This window comes from Phoxinus phoxinus (assembly GCF_949152265.1).
Source record: "Phoxinus phoxinus genome assembly, chromosome: 11".
NCBI classification, from domain to species: domain Eukaryota; kingdom Metazoa; phylum Chordata; class Actinopteri; order Cypriniformes; family Leuciscidae; genus Phoxinus; species Phoxinus phoxinus.
The window spans coordinates 13,567,429-13,589,900 of NC_136886.1; the positions used below are offsets into that span (position 1 = coordinate 13,567,429).

General features: G+C 37.3%; 2 protein-coding genes across 13 annotated transcripts in view; one reads left to right on the forward strand and one right to left on the reverse strand.

Moving 5' to 3' along the window:
- Nucleotides 1-171: 171 nt before the first annotated feature.
- Nucleotides 172-8,063, forward strand: mier1a (mesoderm induction early response 1a, transcriptional regulator). Of its 5 annotated transcripts, none has more exons than XM_079627643.1 (13): nt 172-303; nt 770-797; nt 1,044-1,195; nt 1,284-1,421; nt 1,519-1,651; nt 3,019-3,074; nt 3,158-3,230; nt 3,374-3,525; nt 3,622-3,703; nt 4,986-5,080; nt 5,316-5,362; nt 5,487-5,617; nt 6,693-8,063. In XM_079627643.1, exons 1-13 carry the CDS (start codon nt 295-297, stop codon nt 6,959-6,961), a joined length of 1,365 nt encoding a protein of 454 aa, XP_079483769.1. In that variant the 5' UTR covers nt 172-294; the 3' UTR covers nt 6,962-8,063. The 5 variants fall into 5 exon arrangements, 4 of the variants coding, with proteins under 4 accessions (XP_079483769.1, XP_079483768.1, XP_079483771.1 ...); XM_079627642.1 differs by having other exon boundaries at nt 184-303; nt 5,235-5,362; nt 6,693-8,056; XM_079627645.1 differs by having other exon boundaries at nt 236-303; nt 770-861; nt 6,693-8,056.
- Nucleotides 8,064-11,805: 3,742 nt separating this feature from the next.
- Nucleotides 11,806-22,472, reverse strand: part of lrp8 (low density lipoprotein receptor-related protein 8, apolipoprotein e receptor) — a 159,817-nt gene continuing 149,150 nt past the window's right edge. For 3 of the 8 annotated variants that reach the window (XM_079629234.1, XM_079629239.1, XM_079629233.1), the window contains 2 exons: nt 19,848-19,922; nt 17,239-17,644 (listed from right to left, as the gene is read on the reverse strand). In XM_079629234.1, coding sequence (XP_079485360.1) covers nt 17,346-17,644; nt 19,848-19,922 — 374 coding nt within the window. In that variant the 3' untranslated portion in view covers nt 17,239-17,345. Of the gene's footprint in view, nt 16,174-17,238; nt 17,645-19,847; nt 19,923-22,472 lie in introns of those variants that run through there. The other 5 variants (XM_079629240.1, XM_079629235.1, XM_079629238.1 and 2 more) reach the window with 4 other exon arrangements.

Genomic DNA, 22,472 nt, shown 5'->3' on the forward strand with positions numbered 1-22,472 from the left:
ATTTTGGGACTGTTTGGATAACATTTAGTAAACGACACGTCTGATTTCAAATGCATCTAATTTCAGGTTTTATATTATATATTTTAAAAATGGGCCTAAAGAAAATTAATTTTGAAATATTCTTACAACGATAATTACGATTTCAAAATACTATACTTGTCAACTTTTCGCAATGTCTGGGACAGGACTTTTATTTTGTAGTGTTCACAAAAATAGTGCAGCTCTGCTCATTTTCAGAGTTGAGAATTAAACACATTTACTGTCGCTGGCTTCACAGAACCCACAACAACAACTATGGCGGAGGTGAGAGAAATATTACAAATTACAGCAAATAACGCACTTGTGCGGTCAAAGTAGCAGTTTAATAAATGTAACTGAATTTTAAATTTTAAACATTTCAACAATGACGTGCTTCTTAACATTCAGCCATGCATAGTTAGCAAACAAGTTAAGGCGCCCAATTTGAATGTGTTAGCAGCTAGCCGCTAACTTGTTGCCTCTTAGCGCTAAACTCATCTCTAGTTTATTCCTCGGTGTTTTTATTAAGGAAAACGAACACTTGTTTCAGTTATAACCCAGTCAGTCTATCCTGTTATTTGGACTCCCGTTCTTTTACACGAGGTTATATGTGGTTCAGCTTATTTGCTTCTGACTCTAACTGATAATAATTCATAATCAGGTCATATCATCTGTTCTTTTATGGGTTTTGTTCTTAAAGGTTGACGTATTCTTTTATAATAAAAGAACATTACATTTTTTCTCTTTTCAGCCCCCCCTAAGTGGTTCTGGCACTGAAGGTAAAGATTGAAGTTATTTTTCATTGATTCATTTATTTTGACTAGCAGCAATAACAAAATTCAAGTAAGTTAGGTTGTAAAGCCCACTTTCATGTTGTATATAAATTTATGTAATATTATATATGTGAACTTTTAATATAGTGAATTTATATAAATAATATATGTAGTATAGCACATACACACACACATATATTGTATTAATATATAATTATATGAATGAATAAAATAAATGTCTGTGATAAACAGGAGCAGATCCAGTGGTGCAGGATGAGGACAGGGACTTTGATCCTTCAGCAGACATGCTCGTACACGACTTTGATGATGAGCGGACTCTGGAAGAGGAGGAAAAGCTGGAGGGAGAGAAGAACTCCAGCACCGAAATTGATGACCTAACTCGAGTATGGGCCGCCTGTTCTTTTCTAGAATTTATGATGAGGCTCATTAAATATTAACTTTCATAGGTCTCAATTAACTATGGTTTTGTAGGAGGGCGATATGCCCATCGAGGAGCTTCTGAAATTATATGGCTACAGCACTGGTGGTGGGTCTCCAGAGGAAGAGGATGGAGATGTTCAAGAGGAGGATACTTCAGATAATACTTGCAGCAGCAATAGTAAACTCAAAGTAAAGATCTATATGAAAAACATCTAATGTATATTGTGTAGTCCTAGTATGATTTTGTGTTAATAAATGTAAATCCATTTACTGCCGTGGATGTCAGGAGGAGGAGAGGCGAGAGCTTTCTGATCAGGAGAATGAGGATGTGCAGTCGTCCAGTGATGAGCCTCCGTCCAGCAGTGTGTCTCACAGCACAGCTCAACTTATCTGGCATCGGCCATCCAATTACTTTGAAGGTATGATTATAAAAATATTACATTATATCAATATTACATATCAAATCAAGCTCATTTTATACAAGAAGTGAAATAGAATGATGTAGAGCTTAAGTATGAACTGTCATGTTCTAAAAAAAGGGAGGTTTTAGATTTAGCCTACAGTAGCCTACAAATGTTGACTACTGTAGTTCATACAGGATTCCTACACCATTTGGAAAAGTATGGAATATGATTTTAGGAATGAAAAAAAAACAAATAACGGAGTATGGAACACAATCGTGTTTCTAGACTGTTGCTCCTAGTTTCCAAAAATATGAAATTAATTATAGAATTAATAAATAAGAATTAAAAATATGTTATCACTTTGAGAAAAAAACTGAAAATAAGAATATTTACAGGTGAGCGTACTATGTACCAAATATAATGCTGTATGAACCCTTTAAATATGGTCAGAAAAATCTACAGAGATGTTTGGAAATTTGAGTCTGGAAAAGTATGGAATTTCAAAATGGAAGATGTGTAGGAACTAGGAACTCTGTACATAAATATCATTAGACATAGACACTCTACCATTCAGTTTATCGCCATGGATTTAAGCGACAGTTTAAAGACGTTTGTAGACATTGTTTCACAGACAGGGCTTCGATTAAGCCAGGATTAGGACTTGGTTCAAATTAGGACATTTAGTAAAAAAAAACATTACTAATGAAAATCTTGACACAAAACAATGGCACTGACATATTAAGATATGTCAGTGAAAGTTGCTTTTAGTTAAAAAATAAAAAATCTCAAACATGCATTTTAGTCTTCAAGTATGGGGGATAATGTTAAAAATATATATATATTTTGAGTAAATACTGGTATTTTTCTGTTAATCTTAGAGTCCTGAATGTATCAAGGTTTCCACAAAAATATTAAGCAGCACAACTGTTTTTAACATTAATATTAATAATCAGAAATGCGTACTGAACAATACATCATATTAGAATTATTGTTGAAGAATCACACAGAAGAGTGGAGTAATGGATGCAGAAAAAACAGCTTTGCCATCACAGGAATAAATTACATTTTAAAGTATATTAAAATAGACCACCTTTAGTTTAATTGTAATATTTGACAATATTGCCGTTTTCTCTGTTTTTGATTAAGTAAAGGCAGCCTTGTTGAGCTTAAAGTGACTGTTCATGTTTCTGAAAGAAATCTACTGACCTTAAACATATATAATTTGTAATATAAAGTATTGTAAGATGTAAATGTAAGAAATGTACACTTGCACAGATGTTTTTCAGTTATTGTACCATCAAGTAGATGATTAGTAGAACCAGCAGATGGCGTCACAGATTCAGAGTCCAACTGATCCATTTGATTCACTTTGTATTTTATAGGGGATGAAGACGAATCCGAAGATGATGATTATATATTAACTGAAGATTGGAAAAAGGTAGAGACTATTATAATTTGAGAGAAAATCATCTAGTTTAAATGGATTTCAGACATTTGCATTTTTTCTTCTGTCATTCATAGGAGATCATGGTTGGTTCAATGTATCAAGCGGAGACTCCTGCTGGCCTGTGTAAATATAAGGACAACGAAAAAGGTGTCAGAACTGAAGGATATGCTGATTTAGATGTTTCTTGTATACTACACTTAATTAATATGTTTACAAGCCCTCTAGTATATTTATATATATTAGGCTATGTAGTTTTTCTTCATCTGCTTGTCTCTTTATTTCTAATTTAGTTTATGAGAATGACGATCAGCTTTTGTGGAATCCAGAGTTAGTTCCAGAGGAAAAGGTTGTAGAGTTTTTATCTGAGGCCTCTAAACGCAGTGGAGAAGAGGCTGGTGTCCATGCCATTCCCGAAGGATCTCACGTCAAAGACAATGAACAGGCAGGTCACCATCCAATGACGTATTCCCTCTATTCAAATTGCTAATTCCTTTTGACATATTGTAACATGACTGCAATTTATTTGATCATATTTCAGGCTCTTTATGAATTGTTTAAATGCAACTTTGATGCAGAAGAAGCTTTAAGGAAATTGAAATGTAATGTGAAACCTGCCAAAGGTGAGTATTTGTTTATGTAACAGTTATTTATTTTTTATTATAATGTGATTAACATAATCATGTTAATTAGGGATGCTCATAATTAACTGTTTAAACGTTAACTGAGAGTAAGAATTTTGACTGATTAATACTATCAGTTAAACAGTTTATAAAGTATTTTAAGTAAATGTGTAATTTAATAATTTTTCAAGATATTATAAAACGTTTGCTGCATGGTTAAAAAATGCACTACACATAATAAATTGCGTTTTTGAGTGGGAGAAAACGTCGCATTTTATTATTCCGAAATATTAGTTCCCCTCACTCCAACAACAAATCCTTTAAATTGAATGGTATTCAGAACAGCAGTTGAGCAGTCAGAGCAGTGTAACTTTTCATATGTTTGGTTGACTGTTTTATTTTGATAATGAACAGGCTGCGATGTCAAGTTTGCAATACTAGAACTATTTTGTGTGTTTGTGTTTGAGGCGCCTGCGTGAATTGTTTCCTTATAACAGCGAAAACAACTTAAAATACAGATACTTATCATACAGATAAGAGTAAGACATAATTAATAACTGTTCTTTTATGTACACTCACAATAAAAACAAATCAATGTGCTTTTGTAAAGTAAAGAAAACAATCAGGGGGTATTCCAGAAAGCAGGTTATGTGACATACCTGGGTGTTACTCCGATTAAAAAAAACGGATGACCTCAGCTTTCGGTTCCAAAAACTGAGTTAACTTTTAGGTGAAGTAACCATAGCAACTCATTCTCTGAATATAACCTGCTCTGGAGCAGGTTAGGGATTATTACAACAATATTTTTTTTTGTCTACTGTAAGTTGTTATGATAAGCTTATGTTTAAAGAGATTGAAATAAAACAAACATTTTGACTTCTAATATCAATTTTTATAATGTCTGTTTAATGCTTCACTGGTCTGTCATAATGTTCTGGAATTCTATTTACATGGGGGCCTTTTGCAGCAAATATTGATATGTGATTTGTTAAACTAATTATTAAACAATTCATCTGATGAAAAGTTTTAATCTATTAACAGCTTTAGGAAAAACTATTTGGCTTCTGCATGATTTTGATTTGTAGCAGCAGCATGTTCTTCTCAAAACTCTTGACTTCTATCTAGTAATGTTTTTTTCCCCCCAGAATGTTATTTTGGGGAATCTAAAAAGGTACCAGCTTTAAGCGCAAGAAGCATCCAAGCCTGTGATAAAGGAGCTCTCAGCATGTCAGTCAACATTCTCTGAATGTGTCACATTAACTCAAATCTCTCTCTCCCTCAGAGGAAATGTCAGTTTGGACGGAAGAGGAGTGTCGAGGTTTTGAACAAGGACTCAAAGCTTACGGGAAAAATTTCAGCTCAGTACAAGCAAACAAGGTATAGTCACATTCCTCACCTCGTTTCCAAACCTATTAGGATTGAATACCACTTTTAACTGTTCTACTAGTGAATCATTTAAAGTGATCAGTTGGTGAACTTGGCTGTTTTTACTGTTCACATAGGTAATTTTTACTTAATTAAAATTTTCCAGGTGAGAACTAGATCTGTAGGGGAATGTGTGGCCTTTTATTACATGTGGAAGAAATCTGAGCGTTATGATTTCTTTGCACAGCAAACCAAGCTTGGAAAAAGAAAATACAGCCTTCGTCCCGGTGTCTTGTAAGTCAGTCGTCAGTACCATGTGGCACATTAAAGGTCACAAGTCCTCTAATTAAACTCTGTGTGCATAGAATCAGATGCGGTGTAAGGTCACATCCTTCTGTGTGTGTGTTTGGCATTCCAGGGATTATATGGAGCGTATTTTGGACGAGAGGGAGAGCTCTGAGTCCAGTGGATCTTCTGTTCCTCCTCCCACCACTTCAAACTGCAGCAAACACTCATCAGAGCCAGAGAGTGACTCAAACGCTCACAACGGTCAGCCTCACCATTACTCCAGTCTTCAGAAAACATTCCAAAATGCTGATTTCTTATATAACATTTTCTTATTGTTGTCAATGTTAAAAACAGTTGTGTTTTTTTTTTTTGTGGAAACGGTGATACATTTTTCGTTTCCACTTTAATTTAAGGTGCCCTTTTTAGTTGACAGACTTACTATATGGTTAGGTTTTGGTTTAGTTTCTTATAATTTACTGTTATTACTATAAGTACATGTAACGTGTTACAGGGACACTAAAATAAAGTGTTACCCATTTTTCTTCAGAATTCTGTAAAACTTTACAATAACTGTAGCGGCAACCTATAGCCGCTGAGAGGCTAAGCAGCGAGAAAGGTCTGTGACGCGTTTCCATCCATGATTCATAATCCGTGAACCTTTATTGGCATGATGTAACAGTCCACGGCAGAAACAATTGATTATTACAAACGTAAAAACGGTCAACAGAAAGTGAGCACTCCTCGCTACTCACCCCCCCTCTACACAATCACAACAAACAGGAAATACTACCAGGTAAATATCCACCTATACCCACGTGACCAAACCACCTGGTAACGTGCACGCAAAATACATAATAAAAGACAAACAGTTTCTGCACCTACAATAAGGTTTCTGTCAACATTAGTTACTACATTAGCTAACATTCTACAGCATTTATTAATCTTAGTTAAAAAAAAAAAAGTTGAGATTATCATTAAGATTAAAAATTGGATCTGTTAGGTGTTAACTTTATTGCACTGCGAACGAACATTTACAGAGGGTCAATAAATGCAGTAAAAATATATTGCTCATTGTTAACTAATATTAACAAATGCCATAATATAAAGTTACACACAGAATTCTTTACTATTACTTTTGATCAATTCAAATTATGATCAATTGACCAATTTAGTATTTGTGGGATAAAAGTATTAACAATCACAATTTTTTATACCCTAAGCAGGATTATAATCCACCCAAAATAATTAGCCTATTTAAGAAATGTAGCCCTACAAGGTAACAAAATAGAAATGAAAAAAAAAAAAAGACTGACCAAAGTGATTTTTTATTTCACAGGTGTAGGGAACCATTCCTCCGAGGACCTTCTCTGCGTCAGAGATGAGATATCTCCGAAAAACGGCTCTGTCACGTGTCCAGATATTTCCATAGCAAACACACCACCCCACTGTAACCCTGACACCAGCAGCCCGAGCGCACAAGTCATGGAGATCACAGTCAAACAGGAGGAAGATGAATGCTCTGAACGACCTCTGAAAAGGCTTAGGACTGACACAGACCCTAACAGTGAAGGCTCTGTCCCCCACAATGAAACAGAAACCATCTGACTTATCAGCAAAAGACTGAACTGCAGGCACACAACTCCTGACCTCAGCTGAGGGTGTTTGATGCAGGGAGATAGAATCTGTTTTTAGCATGAAGGTAGCCCAGAAGTGTGTGTGAATTTCAGGGATGCAAATGAAGCACATTTATGTCCTCTTATTACTGCCGCTGAGCTCAGTTTATATGTTAAACACTCACGGCAGACTTTCATTTCAGACCGTAACTCTACCACTGTCAACTCTGTAGCACTATTTATTAATATAGATTATCAATGTTATCATGCTTGCTCCGGGTTGTTTGAAAGAAATATCTGACAGCTGACTGTATTTTATTGTGAAACTTCGGTCATTTGGTGTGCATAACATTGTTTTAGCTTTAAATGCACACTGTGGTAAAGCCCTCTTGGTTTTATATGAAGAATAACGCTGTAAATATTCAAAATCTAAAATTATGATAAAAAATACACATTTTGTATTTGGGACATTTTGAATAATTCAACACTGTAACATTCCATTCTTATCGTTTCTGAATTTCCTATTTGACCAAAGTGAAATGGTTGATATTGGTCTTTTAACAAAGCATTTTCAGAAGATATTTCCTCTTTATATGAAATAATGTCTTATTTTTGTATTTGATAGCTATTTATTTTTTGTAATCAGATATTGGTGATGCATGAGGCCAGTAGACAGAGTATATTTGTATAGGCTGGAGCGAGTAGTGTTGAATCAAAAGGCAGAGCAGAAATGAATGGTGCTATTTATTCATTTTGTCACTGTGAGAATGTCAACCCATCCTTAAGATAACATTTTTACGTTTTTCTAGGACCTTGGTTAGTCCTGTCAGAAATGATAAAGGAAAGTGGAATCAACAGTTAGCATGAATTGGTTGTCATCCGTGTCTGCATAGCTCAGGAAACGTAAGTACAGAAACATTATAGGGTGTGTCAAATAGCTGTCAGTTTCAATTAGTGAACCACTCATTCATTAAACTCAGACTATTTACCCAAATCCAGTGTCTTTTGTGATTACTGAAGTGAATCGGAATTTGTCACCTACTTTTCACCTGAGTGGATTGTATGCTGAATAAAAGCTATGAATGGGTTTAGGCAGAAGTGTCTGTATTTTCTTGGGGTTTTGTTTATTGTTCATCTGTCATCGTGTTTCTCATAAGGTCTGACTACGGTCACACCAAGCAAATAGATTTTCTTTGAAACGTAATTGAATTGGTCATGTAGTCAGAGAGCTTTGTGTTTGATTATGGTATATTCACATGGCTGTACAGCAGGTGTCAGTGTTGCTCCTATAACTGGAAACAATATTAATTTCGTAACCAGGGCGAAATGGTCATCTATGAGGACATGAACACCAGACCATGCAGTCTTAGTATCATCCTGTCCTAAGACATGAGATTCCCAAAATATTTGAAGGCTAAATAACAAACGATTACCACTTAGCCTACAATTAATAATTTGCTAATCGACTTCCCAAAACTTCTTCCAAATTCAGCTGCTTTTTTGTGTGTTGAGTGGACTTTTTATCTCGAGCGAGCCACCAGTATCAGTTGTGCAGTGATATCAAGTTGTGCAGTACGAAGGCCTCGGTCTCCGTATATCGAGCTGAACAGAATCTGAACATGTATGAGTATGTGTATGAAGACCGCTACTGCAATGTTCCTGGAATACTAAACGCAAAGTTTACGGGTTGGCTTCACAAAAGCATTGCAGCTTTGCTCTACAAACGTGTCTGATTGCGGCTCTCTGGGGAACACTTGTTGTTGGAGATCCCTCAGCTGCGGCTCCACTCACACTGGAAGAGTAGTTCACTACGAAACAGAATAAAACAGGAGAGTCGACATAGCCTACGTCTAAAAGATGTGAGACTTGAAGCACATATATGAACATAAACATAGAAGAAGTGACAGAGGAAACACTTCGAGACAATACCAGACGCGATGACACGTTTTATTTTAGGTAAGAAAAAAACATGAATAGTAGCATCCAGCTAAAGTAGCCTACACTGACTTATATATTAGCCTACTGCATAATGATGTGATGCATAGGCACTTCTAAAGGCATAAACAGGAGCTTTAAAATTTCATAAAAAAAAAAAAAAAAAAAAAAAAAATGCAACCATGAAAATATTATACATCTTCTGAAGCGATGCAATACCTTTTTGTGAGACACTGACCAAATTTAAAGTCATTATTTATTGATAATCTTTCTCTCCAATGAGCTATATCCATTTGGTGAGAACTAGACCAGATCACTGAGTTGGTGCTATTCAGAACCAAATCGGTCAGAAATGTGGACAAATTCAGACCGGTTTTGCAAACCAGATCAACAGTGAAAAGATTAAACTCAAAAGGAGGATTCATTCACAAATTTGGCATCACCATTTTTGTCTCATGAACACACTAAGCGGATAGGTTGGATGATGTTCATAAATAGGCTTAAAGTCACGATGAAACAAAAGTAGCAACATATCTTTTCTTCTGTATTTTGTTAAAGATCTGAGTGTGATCGATTATTAAAAAGTAGAGCAGGTCTTTGCATTGGTTGTTGATTAGATGTCCAGAAATGGAGAAAGATAAGCGTGAGCTTACAGGTGCGGATTTTAAGTGGGCTAAATGATTGGAGAACGTGTTGTTTTCACTGGAAAGTCATGTTTTATTTTGATTACACAGATTAAGTCCAATTTAAATCTTGAAAGCTCCTGTCTCCATTCATAATATAATTTCTCCTATTTGTGTTCCACAGAAGTGAACCACACAGGTTTGGAATGACAAAGGGGTAATTACATTTTTGGGTGCCCTGTCCCTTTAACAAAAAAGCAGGAAGGTGGGAAGCAGGAACAGCAGCATATTGGGTTTTAATCCCAAACTCAACTTCTCATTTCCCCATCCTAATCAGTATTACCTCCATGCTTTCCATGCCCTTTCTCCAGATCCTTGTTTATTTGTGAACAATGCACTCCCAGGTACAAGAATGCATTTTTAGCAGTAATTAAGTCTTAATAGCTTTTAGCGAATGCTAGCGGTCCCCTCTTTCTCCCAGACAGATGACACAGACAGACCCAGCTCCCTTTGCCCCAGTTGGACCGGCTGCATAATAATTGGATGTTCACACAGTAGGAGGGAGTGCTAAATGTCATCCGCCGTGCTAAAATAAAGCTGGAAGAAGAGGAAAACTGTTCTCGTGAAAATATCCTTTTCATTTCTGGAGGGACAGTAGCGATTAGGGATTGGAAAGAAATGAATATTTTATAAATAAGAGGACTCTTTGAGGACCGTCTTCGGAGCCGATACATTGGGCAAAGTAACCGAACCAACAAAGGGAATGAATAAATAAATAGGAATGGCTAAGTAGAGATGAACCGGGGTGCTCACACAACTTTTGGACCCCTACTGTACAAATCCACTTGGATAGAAGACCTTCAGTTGATTGCGCAAACTATTGTGAGCTGCCGCTAATAACTGAACTGCTTAAAATCTCTGCATTCCTCAATATCATCAGGTCTTACACCACAGAGTGCAACAGTGTCCACCCTCTTTTTCAGCAGCCTTGGTTCCGTAAGTATTTTTCCCATAGGGATTTTAAAATTTAAAGCCATGAGGCGAGCCAAACCAACCAGCTACTAGGGGAATCACATTACGAGCAAAAAAGGGCTAAATATTTTGTGGTCTTTTAATGGTTTTAACCATTTTAATCACAAACCCTGGTCAGGGAACAAATACTGTAAAGGAATGTAGCACGGAATAGCCTTTTTCAAATGTGTGGGTAAACGTGCAGAGTTTTTTTTTACAGGAAGAAGTGTCAATGTCATTCCACTCAATGTTTGTTAATGGCTTCAAACAGTTCATGAGTAGTTGAAAAATGTGTCCCAGTTAGTTGGAGTTTAATGTGACACCAAATATTCACCATAGGGTTCAAATCTGGACTCTGACCAGGCCAAAACATGAGCCTGATGGACTTTAGCTCATTTCCTGACCAATAATTTGTGGTTAAGACAATGAAAAGCCTTGTGTTTAGCCATTTTGACAGTGTGTGTGTGTACTGTACATATAAATATATAGAATTATACCCTATGAGTGGGCGGTCTCGGAGAGCTTTTTCGACCTTGATTCTCTGGTTGGTGGATATTTCTTAGCACAGTCATGACTCATGAGTAATGTAGTTTTTCATCAGGAATTCTACTGTTAAAAAAAATCACTTAAAAAATAAGTGCAAATAATTGATAGCTCTGAGCATCAGAGCTCACAGTAGGTCTGTCTTTAAAGATGAATAAATTACTGTTAAAAATACATTCCCCTATGGAGAAAATTAATGGGATATTTATTTCCAGAACCCAACTATTGCACTCTACAAGGACATGTTCTGCTCTTAAAGAGATAGTTGACCAAAAAATTACTTTATTTTGTGTAACATTCTTTAAAATATCTATTTTTGTGCGTGTTGGAACCGCATGAGGGCGAGTAAACGATTAAAAAATGTTTTGAGTGTACTATCCCTTTAACATCATGGCAACTGCAAAAATCACATCTATCAAATCTGCCCGCCGTCAGGGGCAGCCACTGGGAGATCAGGCAGTTTTCCCATTTTATTTAAGTCTCCCTGGAGGCTAATACTCACCGCAGACATTAGCAAAATCACAGCGTGACACCTGACAGGGGGAGTTCCTCGTTCCATTACCAGGCGCGGAGCCGGGCAGAACTGCAGTGTCGACATACTGAGGAAACGGTGAATTTATGCAGGGAACAAAAGATAACAGAAAACTCGAAATCATTTGATCAATACCACAAACAACTGAGCGCTGTTGTAAAAAGGCTGAAGAATGACAAGGAGACAAAGAGCGACAAAAGATTTTTAACAATTTAATATATCAATATATAGATATTTATCAACAACTTGAATTTCATAGAAACGTGAGTGAGACCATTTTGGCATACAGTACAGATATTCCATGTAAGTATAATTTAGCTAACGTTAAAACACCCTCTCTATTCCCACCATCTCCAACCCACTGACACAGACACGAGAAAAGCAAACAAAACAAGACATTATTGGAAAATATACATGAACACAAACAAGGCACCAATAAATTAAACTAACCCTCTCTTTCACTGAGTGTAACCTATTAAATAGAATTACAATTTAATTTATCTATTAAATAAATGTACAAACACAAATTAAACACTATTTCTGCAATGTTTACGGTTAAAAAGCAAAAATAAAATTCAGAGAGAAAAATAAAGAAAACACTTTGGCAGATTATTACGTTTTAGTTACAATCAAGTAGTAAAGAAATCCAGTGCTCTTGAGTACAAATAAATCCATGTATGGTCTACACTCTTTTTCGTCCAGGAGACTAATATACACATCTTCTTTTTACAAGAAATGTTTAAAACCTTATCAAAAGTTTCGCTGTATGAAAACATATTTACAAATCGTGATTCAGACTCATTTGACTGTAACGGTCATCCTTCCCCCATCCTATGTAATCATTTACACAGTGCAGAAGGCTTCTTGAAAAAGTTTGTGCAACAAACAGCGTACAAAATGTCTCCAAACAACTATGGAATGACCGGGACACACGTTTCCTCAAATGACAGTAATGACATGCCCTCCTTCCCCCTCCCCTGAAACTGAACACCTACAAACCATACAAAAAAAATGAGCAGTTCTTCAAGTAATATACATCATGTCAACATGATCTCATAGGGGGTCACAAAGAGAACAGACGGGAATGTTACCATGGGTGTGGAGGACCCGATTCATCCATTTAGAGTCAGCGGTTCAGCTCTACAAGTCCACCAAACTAAGGAGCACTGTCCCAGGAGAGGTGCCAGCGTCCATTGGAAAAGAATGGTAGCCCTTTCGAAAGCAATGTCCTACTTGTTGGGCTGATGGGGATGACAGGTAGAGAGTGATGAAGAGGAGTTACAGACATCACGAATGTTAGTCACAGTGGAAGTGGGGTGAAGGAGCAGCGTGGCGAGTCCCTGCAGTGCTATAGGAAGGCAGGACTCGCCGTTACATATGCATAGAGTAAGAATGATGGACAACGGTCACAAAGTACTGCTTGTTATCTACAAAGAGGCAGAAAATCCAAAGGGTCTAAAAGCCTGTTCTAGAACCTTCTGTGATCACACCATGCGTGTATTTTTCAAAAATGTGTCCCACACATTCTAAATGATAATGCGCCAAGAAGCTAGAGAGCTCAAATGTAACAAAGTTTCCCATAAAAAGTTTTATTTTTTGAGCTAACTCTAGAGCAGCACCTGATAACAACAATGACGTTGGGGTCAGGAAAAAGAAACGTGCATGACTCCCCTTCAGAAAAATAATAATGATTAAAACAGCCTAAGCTTATTTGCTAGTCTTAACCGTTCTTCCAGTCTGGCTATGCTGGTTTTCAGTTTATTTAGCTGGCCAACAAGATAGTCTCCCAGCCTGACCAGCGGACATGTGCTCAAAACCCTTCTAAAACCAGTTTAGGCTGTTTTTCCTGGTGGTGTCCAGTTAGTTCAGCTGGTCGAAAAGCTTGTCTTCCAGTCTAAACCAGGTGGTAAGTGCATCTAAAAATGCCTCTAAAACCAGCAAACCAGAGCTAACAAGACAAGCAAACTTGATTAAGCCGGTTTAAAGTTTTTGTTTTTCAGCAGAGTGCATCTGAAGAGACCAAATTGATAATGATCAAACAATAATTTATGACATGACATTTATGAAAAAGCACATGAAGCATTTGTTTACCCTGTATTGCTAGTCTGAGATTTTCGAATCAAAAACTAAAGTTCCACATTTTCAGAACCGATATATGTAAAAGTAATCAAAAATGTTATCACTTCAATTAAAAAAAAAATCTATAAATTCTATTTATTAGTTTTAACGTACTTTTAAATACTGTAAACACAGTTTGATATGAGGAATGATTAAGGACGAATGAAGATTAATCAAATAAACTATAATATTGATATCAGGCCTGTTATCTCCAAATCATGTCTTCTCAAGCCCATCTGGCACTCCACCGTATTCGGAGAACGAACAAGAAACTGCAGTTCTTTAATCCTCACAGACAAAAGCCTGAGCAACAGAACTCCCACACTGTCTCTATTCCTAATGGAAAACAGTGATTTAATGGAGGATTCTTTGAAATGTGGAGGGATGTTTTACAAGCGCTGCACAGAAGATGCCTCATCACAGCAGAGAGGAGCAAAGGTGGCAGGAACAAAGAACCACTCCAGATGCGAGACCACCCACGTGCGGCCCAGAACCAAACAGGAGCGTCTTAGGGACCCAGCAGTGCCTTCCGGAAGTCTCCAATTAAGGGCAACTCACACGACTAGTTCTTTAAAACTATCTGATCTAACGTCACACAGACACATACTGTCATATGCCAAGCTTTATTCCCTGCAGAAAAATCCAGCATGAGGTTTTAGCTGGTGTAAATTGGTGTAGATGACGCTCAGATGGTCTCGATGCTTTCTCTAAAACAGTGGTTCACAACCAGGGGACAGGAGGCCCACAATGGGGCAAACGTCCAGTGAGTCTTAAAATGACTCAAATTAAGACATTAAAGTTCTTACTAAAAATAAAGATGCACAACAATAAACCTCTAGATTAGAGGGCCTTCGGACGAAGAGGGCCTTGGTGTGTAAAAGGTTAATAACCACTGCTTTAAATCCTTCAATCCCCTTTAAACAATTGAAATCGACTAGCCTAACTAGAACCAGCAAAAAAATAAAAAAAGTGGCTGGTTTGATGATTTTTATCAACAGGCATTTCCAGGTGGATCAAAACCTGTTCTTTTTAAACATCTGTCCAATCAGTCAGTGTCCTTCTGACAGTGATACAGAAATAACCAAGTGCTCATTCATCACATGGAGAGTTTGCACAGGAAGCCTATATCCAGGCACTCCTCATTTCCTGTGCCATGCGCTGAACAGATGACTGTTCGGAGGAGCAAAGCTTTGATCTACGACTCTAATCTATCACACCATTAAGCCACCCAATATGGCAGGCGGTGTCTTGTTGTCAGCATACTAAATGCTAAAGAGTTTTACCCCAGGCATGACAAATGTAGGGGCGGAAAAGACACGTTTGTGTTTGGGAGAGAGAGTGTGTGAGCGTGTGTTTTTGCATGTCTGAGAGGGAGCGATCTAGACTGTAGATATGAACAAACAGCATTTCACCATTATCAAACCCTGGCTACCGCATCTATTAGTGTGTTTGTGATAACAAACCACAAAGATTGTAGTGATAACTGGTAATATTTTAGAAAAACTAATGACCTGAGCTGAAGTTTCGGAGATATAAACGTGCCTGGGCAGGAAGATTTTAGTTGGTCTTAGAAACTTGAGAAATAATGGAAGACCCAGTGCTGGTGAAATAAATAAATATGGAAATATATTGCCTCTCAAAGTTGTTAGGTTTAACCCTTCATCTCCAGATAGTGGCTGCAGATCTTTCAGAAGGGTCCAGTCTGAATTTGAGTGACCAAGGAAGACATGAAGGAACAGTAGTCATGGGATTGGAAGTATTAGGAGGACAAGAAATTACAGACTAATTTACTTGTGGAATATTCTTTGTTTGCGAGATTAGGTGAATGCAGCTGCATAGCGGAATTTGTGTGTTTAATGTCTGCAAATATAAATTTTCCTCATCCCATCTCCAATTTATTTCATATTTAACTATGTATGTCCCATGCTGACATGGTGGATTGCCCACAATTCTCTCAAACAGGTTTTGCCCCGTGACAGCCACAGGTCAGCTTAAACCAGCTTAACCTGTAATAAAACTATTTCTAATTTGAAAGAATCTACAGCACGAGCGCAGCGGGAGAGCCAAAGAGTGTTAGAGACTACTGACATGATGAGCTATGAGGTTAGTCATCATTAAACAGCACTGCCTACTACTACTGACAAAGAGCAGGAATGATGCTAGTAGTGTAATTGTAGAACTAATGATTAGTGCCCGACTGAGTGTTTATGGGCTGAAAGACACTACGAGAAGACAAACCCAGTTTGTAGCTCTCGGCTTTGGAGAGCAAGTGCTTTTGTGTCCTTTTGGCTCTCTGCGCCTTGCTGCGTTGTCTCGTGCGATCTCCTCGATGGAAGGAGAGATGGAGGACTAAAGGACGCATGGATTCGGGGATGAAGGAGAGAGCAAGAGCGAGAATCGCCCTCAGGGGAATCCGTCATCGTCAGGACCGAGCGCCACGCGCTGCGGAGAGCAGATAAAAAACAGTTACACGTGTTGAGAAAAAAAGCGAGAGAAATAAATACATAGAAAACAGTGAGAAAGCCCATGGAGAAGGAGAAACATCCGATATGCAGATCCCCCTACACACACTGTGACGAGTGCGGCGTGTGGGGCGCTGGAGAGAATCCTGTTATGCCACTGGGGCGGCCCGCACTGTTGCTGCCACACGACTGATGTCTTTATCTCTGCTTGTGCTTGACATGTCGACTGTAGCACAGGAAGCTCAAAGCACACTGTTATAATCCCTCCATCTGACTAACTGTTTACTATTAAAGCCCAGGCCACGTGAATATATGAATAAATCATTCCATTACCCAAATAAATATAACACCTAAACAGCAAAACACCTAAATAAATAAATTATTAAATATTAAAAGATTGTCCAGTCATTTAAGGTGCTCATTGCTCATCCCTAAAACAATTATACTAAAAAAAAACCCGTAAAAAAACAACAACTATGGGATAATGGGAGAGCACAATTTCAAAGCTTTCAAACATGGAAAGCATTTAAAGCTTTACACACACAACACGAAAAATAAAAAACAAAGACTATGGCTGCATCCAAAATCACATACTTCCCTACTATACAGCAGGTGAAAAACAGTATGTGAAAAGAGTATTATGCCTGAAATTGCCGTATTCATAAAACAGTAACAAAAAGTTCCCAGGTGACCTACTACTTCCAGCGAGATTCTGAAGTGTGCATCAAAAGGCCATGGGAGAGGATTTATGAATGGCAGTGAAGCAGAGCAACTGACGCTGGGTCATATAATGATAACGTGGCGAATGTAGTATGTCCAGATTAAATTCATACTACACGCATTCATACTATATAGAAAGGTATTTTTAACGGTCATGATGTTTTTGTTCATGACTATTTATTTTATTTTAAAAAGTACCTATTTGGAGAGCATGTGATTTAGAACGCAGCCTTATGGGAAACAAACAGACAACTAATTAAACTTCACATGGTAATCCGTACACAAATGAATTAAACATAAATTTGAATGAAAATGTGTGGTGAATTATGAGTATAAATATGAGTGAGAAAAGAGGCAGGATAATGCCCTCTCTTAGGGATTTTTGTCTTAGCCCCGCCCTCGTTTTTATCACTATTGCCTTCCTCCCTTTGTTCACTTTGCACTGGACAGCATAGGTGCCCCTGAGTACCAATGAGCTGCCGGGTCTGGGATACTGCCCCCCAGTGGCAGTGCTAGGTATGGCTGTCTGGCACTGCCACTCACTGGTGGGTAGACGTGGCCGATCTGCTCGCTGCGGCCGATGTGGATTTCGTCGTCGTCGTCCTCCGTGGTCTTGCGGTAAACGGGGTTATCGAAGTTCATGCTCTTGGTATTCCGTCTCCTCCAGTTGCGCCACACCAGGTAACCTCCGGTACACATCAGGCCGATGACCACTGTGGCAAGGATAGGAACTGCATGCGTTTAACACACAGCCAACACATATGGCAGGGGCGTTAACACAGCCAGGGGACACAGAGCAGCGCATAATGACACACACACACACACACACACACACACACACACACACACACACACACACACACACACGCACACGCACACGCACACGCACACACAAACGCGCACACGCACGCACACGCACGCACACACAGGCTTAGTGGAATATGTGAAGGGGGTGCTCACATGCTGCTCATTGAGAAAGCAGGGGTCTAAGGGGACCAGGAAAAATCGAATTGGACTGTGTGTATGCGCACACACGCCTATATGCGAATGGTTGGGGGGAGAGCATTGCTATTCAGGGTGAATTGATAACCATGTGTGGCTGGCTAACCCCTTCCCTAATTTAAAAGATCAGCCGTGGCTGCTCTGGTCCCCTGGAAGTTCACCCTAATTGCTCTTTTGTCTGAGGGGGCCGCAGAGACCTCCTCATGATGTGTTTTCCTCCATCACTCGGGTTCTATTGTCTGGTTATGAACACTTGGATTGAATTCTGTCTATGAATTACATCCATTTTTTTTTTCAAACAACAATAAAAGAAAACATTTAGAAAAAAAGTTACAATTTTGAGATAAGAGGGGTGGACACAGAGTGACCGTAATTATTACACAGAGCTTTTTAGAGGAAAGGTATTTCACTTAGTGTCTTTCATTTGAATGTGAGCACGGACAAGGTCATTTCAATCCCACTAAGCCACTCAACAGACACAGCTCCTCAGACAATCAATGAAGCCCATCAGGTCCTTTTGACAGAGACTTTGAGATATATATACATTTACATATATTGTACTTTATATATACATATACTGTTTAGTTTAATCAAACAGTCAAAAGGATGATGTATATAAACTAACTGAGAGAATGATCACAAAATCAAAATGCATGAGTGACACTTCTCTTTGTAGGAGCAAAAATAACCATTTATAAAGCACTCATTTCATAAAGAGCACATTTTTTTGTCAAACACGTTGTAAAATACTGCAATTTATGAAATAAACCCTTTAATTTTAAATACAATTTAAGCTAAATAGATATAATTTGTGGATGGAGTAATGTACAGTAAGGCTCTTACAAAAAGTCTATGGGGCGCATAGGTACGGCACCGTGATAAGAGTTTGAGATCTGGAACTGTCACAGTATTGCTGAAATATAACCACATTCAGACTAGTGTGAAACATTTCAGCCTCACATGTGCAATTTTATACACATGTGACAATTATTTATACTGCAAAAATTTCTCATCATCAACTCAAAAGGACAATTTAGACTTTACAGTTCAAAATTCTAATAATATATTAACATTATGAAAGCAATGTTTAAAAAGTTAAATGTAATTTTCTTGCATAAAATGGACCTCGTTACAAAAAAAAATTTATTTGGGGAAACTAATATTTGGGAGGATCCTTTATAGGCAAGTTGAAAGAAAGGTTTATTTATATAATATTTATAATAACACTGAGTGACTATCATTTTTTTTATTGCTTCAAAAAATTACAATTTTAAAAAAAAACAAAGACTAAAGCTATTAAACCATTTTAGACCAATGCCACAGACTTCACAATAACTTCACAAAGTTGTTTCGAGGCAAAAAGCAACTTTATTCAATTATTTCAATAAAAAGCTATTCAAATTCATACAAATTAATAATATTGAAATGTCTAAACTTGCTAAGATGCGTGTCCTTCACATGGTTTACCATGCCAGAATAAGAATTGACATATTAGAATGTAAGTAATGTGACAGTGAAAAATATTTTACTAGTTTATAGTAATCTCTTAGAATATATATTTATTATTAAGATAAGAGTTTTGTTTTATGAATGATGTGCTTGTAAAGTGAAGAAAAGTGTGTTGTCACACTGATGTAACATCATGTAACAATACATGTAATAATGTAATAATATTTAAGAGCTATACTGTACACACGTTTTAACAAACTCAAATGAGTTGAGTAATTAGCATGCTGTCGATAGCACTGAAGTCTTGAGTTCTAAGATAAATGGCGCAGCAGCAAGTTTATAAATGGCTAGTTAAGACCACCATAAGTGTCTCCAAAGCAAGTAGTGCACATAAAGCTGAAGAGCAAAAGCTGTGTATCTACTGGGTGAACAAGGCTGAATTCAAAATGCAGGATAAAATGCTTGGTTAACTTTAAAACTCACCTATTGGAATGACAATACCCAGAACCGCAACGGTTATATTGCTACCAAGGAGGAAGTGGTCATTTCCACTGCCAGCTGTAATAGAGAGAGAAAGAGAAAGATGGTTGACAATAGAGAAACTCTTCATTAACTTTCCATTTAATTACAAGATCGTGTCATCTGCAATGTCTGCATTATATTGTCCACAATTATTGAGACTTGAGTAAATGATGACTGAATTTTCTATTCAGCATCAAAATAAATACTGACTCAGGTACAGTAATTTGTCACCACCATTTTCATTTAGATGAATTATCTGCAGTTTATACTAGAGTGACCATTTACCTTGATATCTTGCCCAAGGTCTTATATTGCTATTCATATACCACTTTGCTTTACGCTGTTGCTTACCCTTTTAAGGTTTCCACCAGATAAATCCCACCTCAATCTCACTATTAGCACAAGCCCCTCCATTAGCTACAGCATAATTAGTGTCTGATAATGGAGTCCGAGCCGAGAGATTAAGAAGACTAGATGGTACATCATTGGCATACAGATACAGACAACATAGCCTGAGGGGTAAAAAGAAAGAAAAAAGGGGGCTTGGAAAATCAGTATGAAACAAAAGAAATGTAGTATAGACCGTAATGATTGCAAATAAAGGGAAAGGCAATGAGGAAGACATTGCCAGAAATGGACTCCTCTTAAAGCTACGGTGAGCATGTTATTTATGGCATACCACTGACATGTGGGTTTCTATGGCAACACTTTATATGGAAACAGAAGCAGATTATTCAAATTATGTATAGTTCCTGTTTAAGTGGATTGTTTTTTGTTTCCATTGGAAGAGCATTGAATTTCCCTTCATGATAAACAATTTATTAAATCCACAAAAGCATTATTGAGAGCCATATGTCTGAAAAGATGAGGCAGTGTCTCCATACCCACAGACAAGCTCATTAATGTGGAAATGATTCTAGTATAAGCAATTCACCTGTAACGGGTGATACTGACAATCCATTATGAGCAGTGAATACTGCTAACACACTTCGTACATTTACAACCCATGATTTGATGATCATTTTGCACAATATGTGATATATTTCACAAAATACTACAGGTACATTCAGCTGGTGTGTTTGCCACTTAAATTGCTGTTTGCAGCAACATTCACAACTGTTCAAAATATTGGGGTCGGCAAGATTTTTTAAAAATGATTTAAGTCTCCTAAGCTCACCAAAGCTGCGTTCATTTAATCAAAAATACAATAAAAAAAAACGAACATTCTGAAATAATTTGACATTTAAAAAAAATTGTTTTCTATTTTAATATATCTGAAAATGTAATATATTTCTATGATGTATGTTGGAGATGGTTGTTCTGCTTAATATTTTTGTAGAAACTTATTTACTGTCACTTTTGATCATTTAAAAAAACAATCCCCAAACTTTTGAACAATAGTGTTTTTTTTTTTTAGTCCTATTTGGAGAATTCTCTCTGAATCTACAGACCAGTCTTTGTCTTTATTAGCAAGCAGCCATAAACGGCAGAAAAGGTGCTGGCATAATTCATCACTACCTCAGTGCAGCAATTTACAGGTTTTATCTAATGGAGAGTTTCACCACTTCTGCCGTGTAATATGCTGGAGGTCATAAAATATGCATGAACCAAATTTATGGTTAGCATCAAGAATGGCCACTTCTGCGCTTTGATTGTGGGCTGGGGGGTAAAAGGCGACTAAAATGGTTGTTTTCTATCTTTCTTGACAAAGGCTTGACAGACAACAAACTTGTGAAGAATTTCATGGATGTAGATCCTATTACTGAAGTCACTAATGCCCTTTTCCTGCTGTGTCCAGGTGGCCGTGTACCTGAGCGTCCCCACACATCGGATGGGGGGTGAGAGAGAAACACTGACTGTGGAGAAGAACAAGGCTGAGGGCAATGTTCATCAGTCAGGGCTGGCTGCTCTAATTCAGCTCAGACACACACTGGGACCCTGGGCGACAACTGCTGCCTCATCCATCACTCTCAAGTGGCCCGGCGATGCTCGGCAAGCTAATTCCACCACACATTAACTTTCACAGACACTTTTACCTTTAGGATTACTGTACAAGTACTGTACGAGGGCATTTATATGAGCTTCATGCCTTCAGCTGAATATCAGCAGTGTTGAAGTTCAGTACAACAACACGTTCATGTGATATTGGTTTTATACAACAATCCTATGAATATTTACATAAGGGTCAATTACATATATGCGACAGTTTCAAAAGTTTGGGGTCATTAAGGGTTTTTAAATGTTTTTTAAAGTATCTTATGCTCACCAAGGTGGCATTTATTTGATAAAAATATAGTAAAAACTGTAATATTCTAAAATAGTAAAATCTTAAAAAACTGTTTTCTATTGTAATATATTTTTAAACTGTAATTTATTACTGTGATGGCAAAGCTGAATTTTCCGCAGTTTTCAGTGTTTATTTTTTATTTTTATTTAATCGTTTATTCCAGGCAATAGCACAAAAAAAATAAAAATAAAGGTAGACAATATGGTAAAAATCATATCAAAAAAACAATAAGCAATAAAAAAACAAAATAATATATAGTATTCAAATATAACAATCAAATTCTGCCTGAAAGGGAGTGG

Bases quoted from the DNA above. Each gene is read 5' to 3' on its own strand.
- mier1a (XM_079627642.1), top strand. The intron at 1,652-3,018 runs GTATGATTATAA...TGTATTTTATAG, and splicing joins GCCATCCAATTACTTTGAAG to GGGATGAAGACGAATCCGAA. The intron at 3,075-3,157 runs GTAGAGACTATT...TGTCATTCATAG, and splicing joins TAACTGAAGATTGGAAAAAG to GAGATCATGGTTGGTTCAAT.